We start from the raw sequence: 17,653 nt of genomic DNA, 5'->3' as shown, positions 1-17,653 counted from the left end.
ACCCTTTGAATCAATAATGATTCAAATCTATGTTCCTTTCAAGTCTCCCTACCACACCAACCTTTCACATTATATGAACATGCTCCCTTATTATAAACAAATAAATGGAAATAAAAAGATAAAAATTATCATATCATTAAATATTAGTCCATCACCTGCATATACATATAGTCTATCAACTAATTTCAAGGGGTCACTTTTGTTGTTGTTCAATTGTTAAGTCGTGTCCAAGTTTTTGCTACCCCATGGACTGAAGTGCCCCAGGCTTCCCTGTCCTTCACTATGTCCTGAAGTTTGCTCAGATTCATATTCACTGGGTTGGTGATGCTTCTAACCATCACATCCTCTATTGTCCCCTTCTCCCTTTTGCGTTCAATCTTTCCCAGCATCAGGGTCTTTTCCAATGATTCAGCTCTTCAAGGGGTCACTGCTGCTGCTGCTGCTGCTAAGTCGCTTCAGTCGTGTCCGACTCTGTGCGAGCCCATAGACGGCAGCCCACCAGGCCCCGCTGTCCCTGGGATTCTCCAGGCAAGAACACTGGAGTGGGTCAAGGGGTCACTACCCTTATATAAAATGGATTGCTTTAACTTGCTCTGAAACTCAATTTTCCCTGCCTCTTCAGGAACCATTTCATCTTTCTTGTAACATTTTATTACCTTGGTATTTTTCTTGTCAAACTTCATTTTTTTTTTCTAATCATCTTGTTATTACTCACCTGAGTCTCTTCTGGCTACTTATATTTATTTAGATGTTTGGTGGCCCTTGATATTCTATCTTAATTCCTTTCTTTTATGTTTTACTCCCTCTCTGCCTGAATCTTACAAATTCCATAGAATTTACTACTACATTTTCTGTGACCCTCACATTTACATTTCTAGACCAGCTCTTTAAGCTCTAGAACCAAACATGTAGCATCTCCTTGTGATCTGTACTTAATGTCTCCTCAAGTACATCCAAGCCAGACTTCTAATCTTTACTTGCAAAATTTCCTTATCCTGTGTTTCCCAGCTATTCAAATGTACAAGCAAAAACAGCCTATAAATTACACTTGCCAACTTCCTCTCTCTTTCTCTTCCTATGTCCAACCCATTATTTAATCCAATTCATTTTGCTTTTTAAATCACAATCAAATTGTGTATAATTTGCCATCATGTGCTGTCATTATCTTAATCCAAGCTACCAGCATAGCTTGCCTTGAGTTCTGCAATTGTCTTAACTATTCTTGCCTCTATCTAATATCTGTGAAATAGAAATATGACTCTATGCCTCCTCTACTTAAAACTCTATAATATTTTCATTTGGTTTCAAGCTAAATCTAAAAATCCCTCCCCAGACTCACAAGGTTTCAAGTATCTCTCCTGTGAGTTCCGTTTTGTCCACTATCTAGCATGCTCTGTATTCTCCAAGCACACATATCTTTCAACTCCTCTAGTAAATTGTGGTTTGCTCTATCTCAGGGCCTTTCTACATCTTGTTTCCTTTGCCTAAAATACTGTGTCATCCATTCCCACTCCATCCCTTTCACCAACTTGGCAGCTATAAATCTCTCAGACTCAAACTCAATGTTACTTCTCAAAAAGTGAGACTGAATAAAATCCTATATAGACTAAAACTCCAAAATTCTTTATTTGTATAATTTATTATACTTCTTTCAGCACATAAATCATAGTTTATAACTATGTATTTTGTGATCATTAATATTCCTCTTCCACTAGATTCTCAGCTCTGTGAAGTAGGGTCCATATCTGTTTCTCTTATCATTATATCACCAAAAATAATCATTATCTCTAGTTTGAAGTGAAGTGAAGTGAAGTGAAGTTGCTCAGTCGTGTCTGACTCTTTGCGACCCTGTGGACTGTAGCCTACCAGGCTCCTCAGTCCATGGGATTCTCCAGGCAAGAATACTGGAGTGGGTTGCCATTTCCTTCTCCAGGGGATCTTCCCGACCCAGGGATCAAACTCATGTCTCCTGAATTGCAGGCAGATGCTTTAACCTCTGAGCCACCAGGGAATAAGCCTATCTCTAGATTAACAGCTATTAAATGAATGAATGATACTTTCCCCCACACTTTTCTCTATACCTATGGTGTATTTTAGTCTACCTCTTTTCATTCTCTTTCAGGCAGAGTTCATTTTATCCCTCTATGTCTTATCTTTATTTAATTCTACTATTGCTTGAAATATAATACCTGGAAATTATTATTTTAGAACCAGAAATTGATCTTCTTGTCAAAGAAACCATATTCTGTTTTTATCCCAATTACTTAGTACAGTCTCCATCACATAAAAACTTGACTCAATGTTGATACTTATGATTGAGGAGAATGCAAAAACATTCACAGAATTAAGCTGGATGTATTTTACAAGTTTTCCAACAGCTGTGCAGCATGTCCTTTAGAATCACTTCCTGGCCCTGGAAATGGATCTGCAGGGTGTGATCTGGAGCCCCACATGGTTAATTAGTTTCCAAACAAATCCTATTCTACTCACTAGTTTTTGTGCTGAAATGGAATACAGAATAGAGGGAAAAAATATATTTTATTAAAAATAATAGTTTTTGGCTTGTATTGGTAAAATCTGAAATATTTTTAAATTTGAAAAAAAATTCAAGTAAAACACTTAAAATATTTTCAAGTATTATGATTCAGAAATAATACTATCTCTGGTGATTCTCTAGAATTCACTCTGTAATATTGTGCGGAAGAACTGAAAGTGAAATTTAGTTACATTACTTATCAGGAGTACCTGTAGAGAACAATTCTCCAAACACTATCTTTTTCAAATTTTAAAACATGTTTAAAATAAAGCCACCTCTTTGTTTTTGAGCTTTTTATTCAACTGAGTCAATATCAACATCTATAAAAAATTAGTTTAGCTTGATTTACCAAATAGAACACGGAATATAAGTATATATATATACATATAAGTACACATATTTATGCTATATTTTCTTTAATTCACCTTATGTGGATATTTATATTTATATCCAAAGTAGTAGCATTTTTCTTCAAACTAAAAGTTAAATTTCCTTTTTATGTTGACTAGAAACAAAGAATGACATTAAGAATGACAATATTTACCAAATACATAAAATTGTTTAATTTGGTGATCTAAAGCTATGCATTTAGAGTTGTTGGTTGCATAATTATGCTTGTGACAAATGTCAGTCAGAAGTAACTTGAATTTGAATTAGAAATAAATTTTAAGATTTTTCAGATTTAAATGTTAAATAACTCCTAAATGTAGTTACCTGCCTAACTCTTGTAACAAGACAGATAGATGATTGATAGGTAAATAGATAGATGTGAAAGAGTTAGTTGCTCAGTCACATCTGACTCTTTGTGACCCTAAGAACTGTAGCTTGCCAGGCTCCTGCATCCATGGAATTCCCCAGAGAAGAATATTGGAATGGGTATCCATTTGCTTTTTCAAGGGATCTTCCTGACCCAGGGATCGAACCCTGGTCTCCCATAATGCAGGCAGATTCTTTACCATCTAAGCCACCTGGGAAGCCCCCAGATAGATAGATAGATGTAGATAGATAGAAAGATAGATGTGTATGTGTGTGTGTGTGTGTGTGTGTCTGTGTCTGTGTGCGTGTGCGTGTGCTATCTCTTCAGTTGTGTCTGACTCTTTGTAACCCTATGGATTTAAGTCTGCCAGGCTCTTCTTTTCACGGGGTTCTCCAGGCAAGAATATTGGATTAGGTTGCCATAGATAGATACAGATAAATAGATAGATAATATCTGTATATCTCTATGCATATTTATCTCCCTTCTCTGAATAACCAGTCTCAGTAGTGGGTGATTTGTGAAAGTATGTGATTTTATTATGCACATTTTTTTCCATATTTATTTGTCAAAAAATTGTTTTAACCTAAAACATCAATTGAGTATAAAGCTTAAGTCTTTATATGAACCTTACTCAATTCAAAAGGTGAACTACTCTAAATCCTCCTAGACAGTCCATAATCCATCTTTTGAGTAGTGTTGACATGTGCAAGTTCAGATTTAAGAGGGCTCTCAAAGTCGTAAACTCTGAGGAGGGTTATTATTTGAGCAAAAGCTGTATCTGTGGTTACACGTTATCTACCTAACCCCGGGATGGCAGAATTTGCACCATATCATTGAATCATGCTGGTGCACTACATCAGGGGAGCAGAGTACAATCTAGAGCCATGGGAAATGCCATACCACACATGTCAGGGGCTTCATCAGAGTTGTCTCCACAGTCGTCTTCTCCATCACACACCCAGAAATGCAGTTTGCAAAGCGAATTGTTGCAAAGGAACTCATCTGCTCTACATATATTTCCTCCTTCATTTGAAAACAAAAGACAGATATACAGCATAATTAATTCCAGTCAGCAAAACACATATTCCTCTAATTCTTAGCACAGTAAAAGTTTCTCTCTTCCTGATTTTTTTCCTGTAAAATATTATACGTCCAAGCTTTTTAAAAATAGTATTCACTGTCAACTTTTCAAAGCATTTGATATTACCCTCACATGTATCATATTTTCTTTACAGAATATTGAGAATAAGATGATAGAATGAAGTTTTCTTTTAAAAAAAAATATTACTTGTTTTTTGTTTGGCTGTGCTGTGTCTTAGTTGCAGCGTGTGGAATCTAGTTCCTTGACCAGGGATCGAACCTGGGCCCCCTGCAATGGGAGCATTGAGTCTTAGTCATTGGACCACCAGAGAAGTCACTAGAATAAAGTTTTCTTCAATATAAATTTCCTTCCATTTCACATCATTTCTACATTATTGAGTGTAAAGAAACTTAGGTTTTAAATAGCACTAATTTTCGTTACCAAAAATTATGCTCTTCTGGGAAGAAAAGTTACTTTTAAAGCAATTTAATAATTCATTTGTATCTGAAAACTGACAAACTGAATCATTTAAACCAGAAAAACCAGTAAAACATTTTTATAGTCATAGAGAAACTACTAATTTCATAACAATTAGAAGTTGGTGGGTTTGATCCCTGGGTCGGGAAGCTCTTCTGGAGGAGGGCAGGGGGACCCACTTCAATATTCTTGCCTGAGAACCCCAGAGACAGAGAAGCCTGGTGGGCCACAGTCCATAGGGTCACAAAGAGTCAGGCACGACTGAAGCAACTTATAATGCATCCATAAGTTGGTGATGTGGTGGAATACTGTGGTGTGTGCTTAGTCACTCAGTTGTGTATGACTCTTTGCAACCCAGGAACTGTAGCCTACCATGCTCTTCTGTTCATGGGGATTGTCCAGGCAAGAATACTGGAGTGGGTTGCCATGACCTCCTCTAGGGGATCTTCCCAACCCAAGGACTGAACCTTTGTCTCCTGCATTGCAGGCGGATTATTTAACATCTGAGCCACCAGGGAACTAGCTATTCTTATAAACACTGTACTATAGAATACTCTTACGAGCATTTTTAATTTATTTTAAAGAATATATCTTTACTTTCAATTTAATTTTTAATTTTTTGGCTGTACCACATGACATATGGGATCTTAATTCCTTGACCAGACCAGAGATTGAACCCATACCCCCTGCTTTGAAAACTCAGAGTCTTAATTACTGGGCCTCCAGGGAACTCCTTTGTGAGCATTTTTAAAATACTTGCATTCTTGCTCTTTTAAAAATTAAATAGAAAGCAGCAAGAATACAAGGACATTTGAACTTTAAATTGAATACATCTACCACAAGTAAAGAACACAGAGTACAAATAAACTTTAGTTATATATGTCTAGATACACAGCAATATATAGCAGAAACAGCAATGGTTAGGGAGTTAAGAACTTGCTTTGTTTTGCTTCGGAAAAGTGTATTAATTTCTATGGAGCTTAACATCTTCATATGTTACAAAAGAGGTATGATTAGGATTTATAAGATCATACTTTCAAAGAGTACCTGGGGAAACAACACAAAGAAATTTGATGGGAATGTAAAATGAAGATAAATGATTGCCTTCAGAGACTTATACTACCAACTTAAATTTCATATATAACATAAGAAATAGTGCTTCCATATTGACAAGATTTGATGGTTGAAGATGTTGACATGTTAAAAATGGATATGTTTGTTTATTAAAACACAGAGCTGCAGAGTGATACTGCTCATCCTTGCAAGCCTAGAAAAGTCCAAGAAGGAAGTATTGTTCATCTTGTGGATGTACTTTAGAGAGAATAATAACCCTAAGCTTGTTAGGGTCAATAAGCTCTTATTCTTTTGAGCTTTGACTTGCACACAAATCTCTAGTAATTCACTTTCAGTAGCAAAGATGTACTTTAGGAAATGGGGACAAAATCAGATTTGGGTTTTAGAATGACAACCTTAGCTACAGTGTGGAAAGTTTAAACATGAAAACAGGGAGAGTAAAGCTAAGACAAGAAAAAGACCAGTTTGAAGAAGGCTTGCAGTCAATCAGAAAAGAACTGATGGTAACTTGATTTAGAGTAGTTGTTGATATATTTGAGAGAATCCTCAGGACCTGATGACAAACTTGATGAGGGGTAGAGGGAGATGAGTAGTCAAACACAGGACTCAATTTTTGGTTTATTCGGACCATTTGGTGAGTGCTGGCATTGTTCAATAAATAAAAGAGCATAGCATTTGGATCAGTATTAGTGGAAATAATGACATAATCCATTTAAGTTACTGGTAAGACAAGGATTTGGTGATATTTAACAGGCTAGTGGATAAACGTGTCCAAAATACAGGAAAGGTTTCTGACCTATAAATGCATAGTTGAGAATGATCAGAATATAGATGTTACTTGAAATTTAGAAGATAACACAGAGGAAATTTGCATTGAAAGATTAAATGAATAAAGCAAAACCTACAAAAAAGACTGAGAAGTAGCCATAGTGGTTGGAGAAATATCTGAAAACTGTTCAAACAAGAAGGTAATAGTTAGCACATATAAATAATGCTAAGACAGTAGATTTAGTGAAGTGCTGGTGGGTTAAAGAAATGTTTGTAGTTGGTTATCATATATAAAGAGGTAATAGTTCCGAAGTTTGGCCTTAAAGGGAAGGAAGAAAAGAAGAAGTTGGGTAAGTCAGACAGCTTGATTGCTTGTATGAAGTAAAACAGATATCGGAACAGGTATATAAATGCTTCTGAGAAGAATTCAGCAAATAAAGTAAGGTTGAGGATATGGCAGAGAGAAAAGGTAATTCATATAAGTTCTCTGAGAATCAAGAAAGTGTGAAGGATTTGAGATCTAAAACGAGTAAAAGGACTATCCTTAGACTGGAGATGAGACAAATCTATTTTAAGAGAAAAGAAGAAGGGCTAGGCATAAAAATAGGTAGCTTAATTAATTTTGTGTCCAGATGTTAAAATAAACTCATGATTTTTACTGCTGCTGTGAAGTAGAATGTGAGAAAGAAAATCAACTTTTTAAAAACCTGGTAGGATTAATGGTAGAGAGAGATGATTAAAAATATATAGGTAGAATGCTTAGAATCTTGAGTGATAGTTCAAGCTGAGACCAAGAATTTATAATGCTCTCAATCATAACTGTTCTAAGTTTTCCTACAAAATACTTGACAGAACTGGTACAGCTCACAGTGACATCCTTGAGCACTAACAAACTCTAAGATACAGAGAGATTCAAGTCCTTAGTGAGTCCAGAATGATGAATTTCACCATGAGTCTTCTGACAGTTCAATATCTGGCATTGGGATGCCCCTTTCTTACAAACACTTGCAATGTTCAACTATACATGCTCAGAAAAGTCAGACATGTCTGACTTTTTGAGACCCTATGGACTGTAGCCTTCCAGGTTCCTCTGTCCATGGTATTTTCTTGACAAGAATACTGGAGTAGGTTGCCATTTTGCTCCAAATGTTCAGCTTTAAAATGCCCTAAACCTTAAAATAATCTCAATCATCAAAATCAACACAAGAAAACATATTGTCATTTAATAAGTGTCTGAAAACAGACAAAAAAGATAGCAAGAACAGTCTTTAGTATTAAACACATGAATAGCGGTATGAGGTAAGTGTTGGCTTAATTCAGTATCAAAATTCACAGGATATGAAATAGAGTTGTATTCTTTCGGAATAAAGATTCTAATGACATCACATTTTCCATTCTAAAATGGATGAAATTCAAACAGAATTTGTGAACATCCTTTGATTATTCAAAAAAAAAAAAAAAAAAGATTGGTAGCACACCAGTTTTGTTAAAAGGAAAAATATGAGTTCCCAAAGGTTTTGAATTAGATAACATTATAATTGTCCCCATAAGAGTGTCAGACATTGCACTATTTTTATTAAGAAGAAGAGAAATACATATGAAATCATAATTATAACACAAAGGCAAAGGTTTTATGATAATTTACTAAAGGCTTCCCATTGTACTAGGAACAATTTGCATTTTAAAAAAACGCATCAAGGGGTTCCAAGATATCCTAACTTAAAAAGCCTATTGTGAAATGGCAGGAAGCACACATAAACAATTTAAAATAGGCATAATTTAAAGAGATTAATTGGATTAAAATTCCAGTTTCCTAGTCATGTTCTTGATCAGCTCAATAGGAGGTTATTAGAAAAATAGAAACAAGCACTGTAATTAACAATAACCTATGTCTAAATTTAATTGAGCTCTTGGCAATTTCATAGAAATCTGGACAAATATATCATCACAGAAAATAAGAATCAAGGGTTCTCATCTTAATTAGGGTTGAGATAAGCTTAAATGTATGATGAAATTTGATAGCTTCTATAATTAGAAGCTAATAATTGCTAAAAAGACTATCTTTTCCATCAAAATTGGTATAAAGTGTAAAGTTTGAAAGCTCAGGCCAATACAAACACCAAATTTCCTTGGGGTAACATGTTCTACCTTTAAAAATGTGAATGCTGCTTTTATTTATTTATTTTTTTGCTTATGAATCTATGTTTTATTGTAAAAATATTACTCAGAAACATGTATACATGTCAGTGAGATATTAGTACTGTATTAAATTTTACATTTTGATCACCAATTAGAGAAGTTAGTTTCATGAATAGATGCATTTTGTAAAGCTGAGATTCTTACAACCCTAGAAGCAAGTGTTACTTCCCTCATCAGGTATCCAACTATTTCAAATATCAAGGGCTTGAAGCAAAGATCTGCTGGAAATTTTATAATTAAAAATAAATCACCAATGAAGAGAGGCAGTGTCTCATAAATATTGTGTTTTTGTTAAACTAATAGTTCAATTTTATTTGCTTACAGATTTTAAGTTTATTAGTTTGAGTCCAATTTTGTTAAAAATTATTTATCATTTTGAAGTCTTAAAATATCACTTTGTCAATTTTAGATTTTCACTTTTCTGGTTAAGGCTACTTCAGATATAAAAGGTATCAAACTGCCCAAAAATACTTTGGAGCTGTTGCTACATAGACAGTGTGTCCTTTTAAAGGATCGTCTGCATTTTGACTTATATTAGCTGATCAAATATTAATTTTAAAAAAATTATCAAAAGTTAGGTATTGCATTAATAAAAGAATCCATCTCAAAATGTGAATCATGAACCTTGACAGTGATTCCATAATATTAGGGGTTTCTTTCCTTTTAAAGTAAACCAGTAAAATTGATTCACAAGGTAAATGCTCCATGTTTATCCTGTAGCTCTCTTACCTTCAACCCCTCAACACTTAGCCTCTGTTAGCTCATGTGTCCATATTTAAGATGAATGGAAGTAACATGTAACAGAAGAGATGCATATTCTGGCATTTTATTTCTTCAATGTCTTGAAGTGCTTTTATCCAATACTTAAACCAATTCCTGGAAGCAATCAAATGCTAGAAATTTGAACTTGGTCATATCCATATAGGATCAAACCACCAAGATATTTCACTGAAATTTAATTACCTGGGAGCAAGGAATCCAGGAAATGTTACACGCAGCCATAGAGAGGGGAGAGAAAATTTGACATATTTCTAAATGGTTTAATTCAAAGTCCTCAGCTCTGTTTTTTAGTCAGTAAGTTTAAACATTTAATTGAGCCATTTTAAAATTGAAAGTTATCCCAGATTTCAAAAGCTATGTTTAATGTTTTACTTTAATATTTGATTTTTAACCTAGAATTCTTTGTTTAAACACATTTGTATGAAATCCAATATTTAAAAAGTAACTAAATTCTAACAGAATTGTCCCCAACTCCGTACCCTCCCAGGTACAGATTCACTCTCTAGGTATTTCTACAGTTCTTGGAGAACTGGGGCTGGGCTTGATAGTATTAAAACATGAATACAGAAACTTCCATGGAGATAAAATAAGAAACAAGATTTCTTGCTCCCCATCATCTCAGTCAATTCTCTTTGCTATTACATAGTTCAAATCTTATCACCCTTTCCTTTTTTAATATTAGAAAACTCCTCAAAAGCCTTGGAAAATGCCTCAATATGCATAATATTAAAACTAAGTTCCATAGCATGACTTTTCAATTACTTGTGGCTCCAAAATGGATCAAGTTTCCATCACCTCTGTGACTTTGAACATAATGATCCCACTGCCTGGAATGTATTTCCACATTTTGTTTGTACAGAAACATATTCCAACAGGGAAATTCAGTCAAATGATACAGAAGGTGAAATGGGATCATTCTCTTATAACCCTGACTGCCAGGTTATGATATTTGTATCTAACCAAGAAGAGCTTTGAGTGAAGATTGACATAACCAGAGTTACACTTACATAAGATGAACATGGCAGCAGTGAGTAGGATGTATTGGTGACCAACTGGGTCACCAATAAGCCTACATAGGAAAAATGAGAAGAACAAGACTGGTGAGTGACTGAAGCTGAGGGGATGGAATTTATTAATGATAAAATACTAAATTATAAGAAATTTAATCTTGGACTTAAAGTCCTCCACTATGAGTTTTTGGTCCCAGAATGTTCACAAAGTTTGCTTTCTCCAGAGTAACCAATTACAGACAGCAAGTGTGAGAACGTAAGCAAAAGTAGAAACGGCTATTATGGAAGTTTAATCTTTTATGATTTTCTATAATGCACTTCAGATTCCAAATAAGAACTAGGGTTTCTTCTGCTGATATAATAATACTTTATCAGATTTGGAATAGAAATGTAGTAAATCATAAAGGTTTGATCTAATATTAAAGAAGGTAGAAGATATTTTTCCTTGACTGATTAGATATTTACAGGAGTAAATATTTTAGATCCATTTAAACTTTATAAACAGAGTGCTTGTTCAAACGCTTTACAACATATATCAATACTAACATCATCTCTGTTGATGTTTCAAATATTCTAAAATGTAAAGTTTAGAGGATCTTATAAGTAAAAATAAATTGTGTTAATTAATATATCTAACATTATGAAATTAATAAGAATGCTATAATTCATGGCCATTTTAAGATTCACCCTACAATTTCTTTGCTTTCCTCTTATTAACAGAAAAATAGCAATAATTTAATGTGGTGATTTGCAACTAAAAAGTTATATGTCAGGAAATATTTTCACATAACTAGAAAAGAATGATGCTATAAAATCAAGTTTCTTCCAGACTTCAATGTAGGTCGTTTTCTCAACCATATGGCAGGAAACAAATTTGGGGCCCAACCTACAACCTATCTATGATCTAGCATATTAGCATGTGTGATATAATATACCATATGTTGTTTCTATTCTTTCAGAAACAAGGCAAGCAATGTGGGAGAAAAACGTGCCCAGAAAATACTTCGGTAGGAATGGCTATAGGGGATACGTTCCCTGACCTCTTCTCACATTTCCATCCCTGATCCAACATCTAGTCCAATGTCATACTCATAATAGATACTCAAAAAACACTTGTATTTTAGTTGTGTTTGTTATTGAAAATGGATTTATATTCTTGTCTGAAAATGATCCAGATTTTGCTTACTCAGAGCACTGTATTATGTGTTGAGAGGGTATCCTGGTGGGTCAGTCAATAAAGAATTCGCTTGCAATGCGGGAGGCGGAGGTTTGATCCTTGGGTCAGGCAGATCGCCAGAAGAAGAAAATGGTTACCCACACCAGTATTCTTGCCTGGGAAATCCCATGGCCTGAGGAGCTTGGCTACAGTACATAGGGTCTCAAGAGTCAGACACGACTTAGAGACTAAACCATCACTGCCATTATGTAATGAAACTAGAAAAGGAGAATCATTTTAATTATCTTATCTGCTGCCTTTAGCACATGATGTAAATATTCTGCACAGCATCTTAACTGCCATCCTCTTATTTGTAGACACACATATGCAATAGTACCTTACCTCTGTCACAGTTCTCTTCATCACTGCCATCCACACAGTCGTGAATTCCATCACAAAGCCATCTAATTGGAATACAGTGGGCTTTATTTCTGCATCGAAACTGATCTTCCTTACACTCAGTCACACAGTCCATCTGTTCAAATACAAATGGGGGCTGCAGTTTTAACTACAGATAATGATATAGTCACAAGCAAAGTAAACATGCAACTGACAATACTGGAGATTTATTATGCTGTGTGGGCTTCGTTTTATTTTTAATTAATGAATATTGCCTTTGTGAAGGACAATACAGTTTGGTCTATGGGCAGCATGAAGATTCAGGCATTTGCTGAAATGACTGTATTCAGTGTTTTCGTCTTGACATTTTAGACAGTGCTAAGAATCAAGATTCTGTCTCTCTATTGCTTATTACATTTGCTTTCTCAAATCTAATTCACATAATTCAGAGATTTTAATCAAAAGATAGATTTTACCTCATCTGAACCATCAGCACAGTCATATTCTCCATTGCATTTCAAAGATGCTGAAATGCATCCCCCACTGGCACATATATATTCACTTGACGAGCAAGTAGGAGAAGCTGAGTATAAAGTTGAGATTTAGATTTAGTGAACAGAATGAATGTTGATAGATAAAAGCATAAATAAGCATATGAAAATTACAGATAGTAATGAAAATAGTTTATACTGAATTATATTCAACATCTGATATTAAACACTGACTTAAAATGAGCTTTACAATATTTTTGTACTGTATTAAATATACCTCATGATGTAATGGTCTGTTCATAAGTATTCAACTTACTAAAGAAAAAAGGGCCGAGGGGGTGGGGGGAACCTCTCTATATCTTCTATTACTTTGATTGTTGAAGAGTTAAATATATTCTCTTATAATTTTGAATCTATTTAAAATACAAAAGCCTCAAATTATTTTCAAAATTGTAATAGCATTTAGTAAACTTTGAGGATATTATTAATATATGCATTGTATAAAACTAAAAGTGAAAATCTTGGCATGGTATCATAGACCCCATGATATCTATTTGGCTATTTTGAAAAAAATATCATATTTATATAAGTTTTAAGAAGTCTTTTTTTTTTTAACTTGGGGTTTTAAATATGAACATATGTATAATTAGCAGAGTCTGTAAAATTTGAATCAATTCTTTTATGACATGGAAATATTTTAAATTGTAGATAAATAAGTTATAGCCAATACCTGATGTAATTAATTAACACAGGAATGATGATACCTTTCCATGTCGAGGGGCTTTGTTTGTTAAGCCTGCATTCAAATTCTGGGATTCTTGGCCTTGTATTAGATCACTAGGTAGCCAAATATACTTACGTAATGGCTTTGTGGTTTAAATTGCTGTGTCCTGGGATGCTAAAAAGCTTTTCCCTTAGGTTTTAATTCCTTTTAATTGGCAGTGGTTGCCTAGGGATGTGTATTAATGAGTCTGGGACTATGTCTGAATTCAGTAAGAACAAAGATGTGAACAGTTAGCAATGTGGACCATGGGCATGATCCTGGGCTATTAGTAAAGTGTGTGTGAGGTATCTGCAGTTCTGCCTTAGTCCCTCAGAATAATTATTACATTATGAAACTACTTACAACCATATACATGTGTGTGTGTGTATAATATATTACAAAGTGATCTTCCCTAGTATTTTTTCCTGTAGAATAATGCTATTAAAATTCCCAAGTATAAAAGCTAACTATATATATCTATATCTATATCTATATATTTAAAGTGATGTTTAAGGAATAGCAATATATGAACTGGGTATTTTTCCCCCTATACTCTTATTTTGAATCTTAATTTTTATTTTGGACCAAGATGTAAAAGAAATAATACACCTTCTATATTCTATTTAATAATCTTAATTTCTGGAATTGAAACCTGACTTTTATCACACTTATAGTTTCAACCTTTTTCATTCCACTATCTTGGAAAAACAACTCCAAATGATATAGAAAAATATAGTGATCAGAAAATCAAATTTAAGGGAGTAATGCTTGTATCTGGAAATAATATCAATCTTGTCTAATAAAACACTTTCAAAACATACAGAAGGCACACCAATTAATTTATCTACAGATATTTCAGATTATTTCTTAAAAACAGCAAAATGTGCATTATTTGCCACTGTTTTATACATATCTTTGCTGAAATTTAAATTCTGAGTTAAAACATTACTTAAATGAAATATTGTCTCAAGCATTTTACCTGGCTCACAGTTTTTCTCATCTTCTCCATATTTACAGTCTTCATGGCCATCACATTTCCATTTTGCTGATATACACTGACCATTGGAACACTGGAATTGATCTTTGGAACAACTTGTTTCACAATTTCTCTGACAAAAACAACACAAACATAATTAAAATTAAAATTTTAGATAAATGTCTTCAACCCCAAAAAATACATACAAGAATCTCAGATGGTCACACTTAAGCTCATCACTATAAAACATTATAATCATTTTCCAGTTTCATTTGTCTCTATTAGTCATAATAAAACAGAGAAATATAAAAAGAACATAAATCCCATGGCTTCATCAAGTAATAAAGTTGCTCTGAGTGGATCATACTCCAAACAGACAGTTATGGGGTAATGCAATTTTAATAGTTATAAATGACAATGAGAAATGTCAATAACCTCAGATATGCAGATGAAACCACCCTTTCGGCAGAAAGCGAAGAGGAACTAGAGAGCCTCTTGATGAAGATGAAATAGAAGGTTGAAAAAGCTGGTTTAAAACTCAACATTCAAAAAAAGAAGATCATGGCATCCAGTCCCACCACTTCTTGAAAATAGATGGGGAAACGATGGAAAGAATGACAGACTTTATTTTCTTGGGGTCCAAAATCATTGCAGATGGTGACTGCAGCCATGAAATTAAAAGACACTTGCTCCTTGGAAGAAAATCTATGACCAACCTAGACAGCATATTAAAAAGCAGAGACATTACTTTGCCAACAAAAGTCCATCCAGTCAAAGCTATGGTTTTTCCAGTAGTCATGCATGGATGTGAGAGTTGGACCATAAAGAAAGCTAAGTGCTGAAGAATTGATGCTTTAGAACTGTGATGCTGGAGAAGACTCTTGAGAGTCCCTTGGACTACAGGGAGATCCAACCAGTCAATCCTAAAGGAAATCAATGTTGACTATTCATTGGAAGCACTGATGCCAAAGCTCCATTACTTTGATGTGAAGAACTGACTCATTGGAAAAGACCCTGATGCTGGGAAAGATTGAAGGCAGGAGGAGAAAGGGATGACAGAGGATGAGATGGCTGGATGGCATCACCGACTCAATGGACATGAGTTTGAGCAAGCTCTGGGAGCTGGTGATGGACAGGGAAGCCAGGCATGCTGCAGCCCATGGGGTCACAAAGAGTTGGACATAACCGAGGGACTGAACTGAAGTGACAACGATGATTGTGGGGAAATAAAAAGGCTAAAAGATATTTCTAATCAGTATAGCCAGTTCCTTGGGAATGGGGTGAAAAGATTAATGTGAAACAAGAAAAAATCCTAGGGTAATTCTGTCTTGCATCAACAAAACTTCCCCTGTGTTATTTCTTTCCCCTATCCTCACTTTTCTCCCTCTGTCCTTGTTCTTTCATACTTTGCTGTTCATATTCCTTTTCCATTCTTCTGCTATTTGTTCTTAGAGAACTGTGAAATGAACTGCCAGAATTGTCATTTTTGGCTAGCTAGCATCCAGATTTTATTTGGAAATCAAACAAGATAGTAGTGATGCCTTTGGGGGCCTTTCAGTTCTTTATATGAGATCAATGAAAGGGAAATTAGAAATTCACTTTCCTTGGGTCTGACCACTCTGGTTGAAATGGGATGCTCCAGTGAAATGTCTTGCTGAGATGGTATTTTTCTGTTGTTTAGCAGTTTCTATTGTTGCCAAGATTTACTTGTCTGTTCTTTTCACAAAAGGTGCAGCACTCTTACAGCTTGTGAAACTTCCAGTGAATGAAGCATATGAACTGTTACTCCCTGCTTTTTCTCAGTTTCATCCCATGTAAGAAATAAGAGCTTATTTTCTGAATTCCTATAGTTTTCTCTTTGCTGATGACAGTTTAATTAGACTGCCTGCTATATAACTGATTTTCTTCTTTCCTTCCTCACTTCTTTTCCCAAGTATTGAAGATTTACCATTTACTAGAGTTTCTTAAATAATAATGTTGGTAGAACTGGCTAAGTGTTACTCACTGTGATGTCAGACTCTTTGTGACTGCATGGACTGTAGCCTGTCAGGCTTCCCTGATTGTAGCCTGTTAGGCTCCCCTGTCCATGGGATTCTCCAGGCAAGAATTCTGGAGTGGGTTGCCATTTCCTTCTCCAGGTGGTCTTCCAACCCAGGGATTGAACCTGAGTGTCCTGCAAGAGTTTCTTAAATAATAACGTAAATAAAAGGATGATTCCTCCCTGTATTTGGTAAATTCAGTTCAGTTCAGTTCAGTCACTGAGTTGTGTCTGACTCTTTGCGACCCCATGAATCGCAGCACACCAAGCCTCCCTATCCATCACCAACTCCCAGACACCAATGGACACCAAATCTATGTCCATTGAGTCAGTGATGCCATCCAGCCATCTCATCCTCTGTCGTCCCCTTCTTCTCCTGCCCCCAATACTTCCCAGCATTAAGGTCTTTTCCAATGAGTCAACTCTTCACATGAGGTGGCCAAAGTACTGGAGTTTCAGCTTCAACATCAGTCCTTCCAATGACCACCCAGGAGACCTCCTTGCAGTCCAAGGGACTCTCAAGAGTCTTCTCCAACACCACAGTTCAAAAGCATCAAGTCTTCGGCTCTCAGCTTTCTTCACAGTCCAACTCTCACATCCATACATGACCACTGGAAAAACCATAGCCTTGACTAGATGGACCTTTGTTGGCAAGGTAATGTCTCTGCTTTTAAATATGCTATCTAGGTTGGTCATAATTTTCCTTCCAAGGAGTAAGCGTCTTTTAATTTCATGGCTGCAATCACCATCTGCAGTGATTTTGGAGCCCCCCAAAATAAAGTCTGACACTGTTTCCACTGTTTCCCCATCTATTTCCCATGAAGTGATGGGACCATGTAAACTCATAGACTAATAGAAGACCAGCATTTTAACCAACAATTTCAATAAAATATACTGTCAAAATAAATGAATATGCTTCAAAAACATGAGTTCATAAGGGTTTTAAGAAAGACTTCACAGAGGAATTTTAAACAGAATGAAACTAAGAAAATATTTTTCACACATAAGGATAAATAGAACTGTGATGTATCCAAGGGGTGAGCTATGTAATGGTGAATGACATTGGAAAAATAGCCCATGTACTGGTCATGAGGAAGTAATTTCAGATTTTGTTCACCACTTTCCTTTTCCATGTCCATTACTGTACC

At 35.1% G+C, this 17,653-nt stretch overlaps 1 protein-coding gene across 1 annotated transcript in view; it reads right to left on the bottom strand.

Annotated features, from left to right (window-relative positions):
• The window catches only part of LRP1B (LDL receptor related protein 1B), a 315,317-nt gene that overhangs the window by 170,444 nt on the left and 127,220 nt on the right, over nt 1-17,653 (bottom strand). The window contains exons 22-25 of the mRNA XM_061438859.1: nt 14,471-14,600; nt 12,714-12,820; nt 12,241-12,373; nt 4,194-4,316 (exon numbers count right to left, since the gene is read on the bottom strand). Coding sequence (XP_061294843.1) covers nt 4,194-4,316; nt 12,241-12,373; nt 12,714-12,820; nt 14,471-14,600 — 493 coding nt within the window. The remainder of the gene's footprint in view (nt 1-4,193; nt 4,317-12,240; nt 12,374-12,713; nt 12,821-14,470; nt 14,601-17,653) is intronic.

Source organism: Bos javanicus, chromosome 2, assembly GCF_032452875.1.
Source record: "Bos javanicus breed banteng chromosome 2, ARS-OSU_banteng_1.0, whole genome shotgun sequence".
In the NCBI taxonomy this organism is placed as follows: Eukaryota; Metazoa; Chordata; class Mammalia; order Artiodactyla; family Bovidae; genus Bos; species Bos javanicus.
This window is presented reverse-complemented; position numbering and strand designations above follow the sequence as displayed.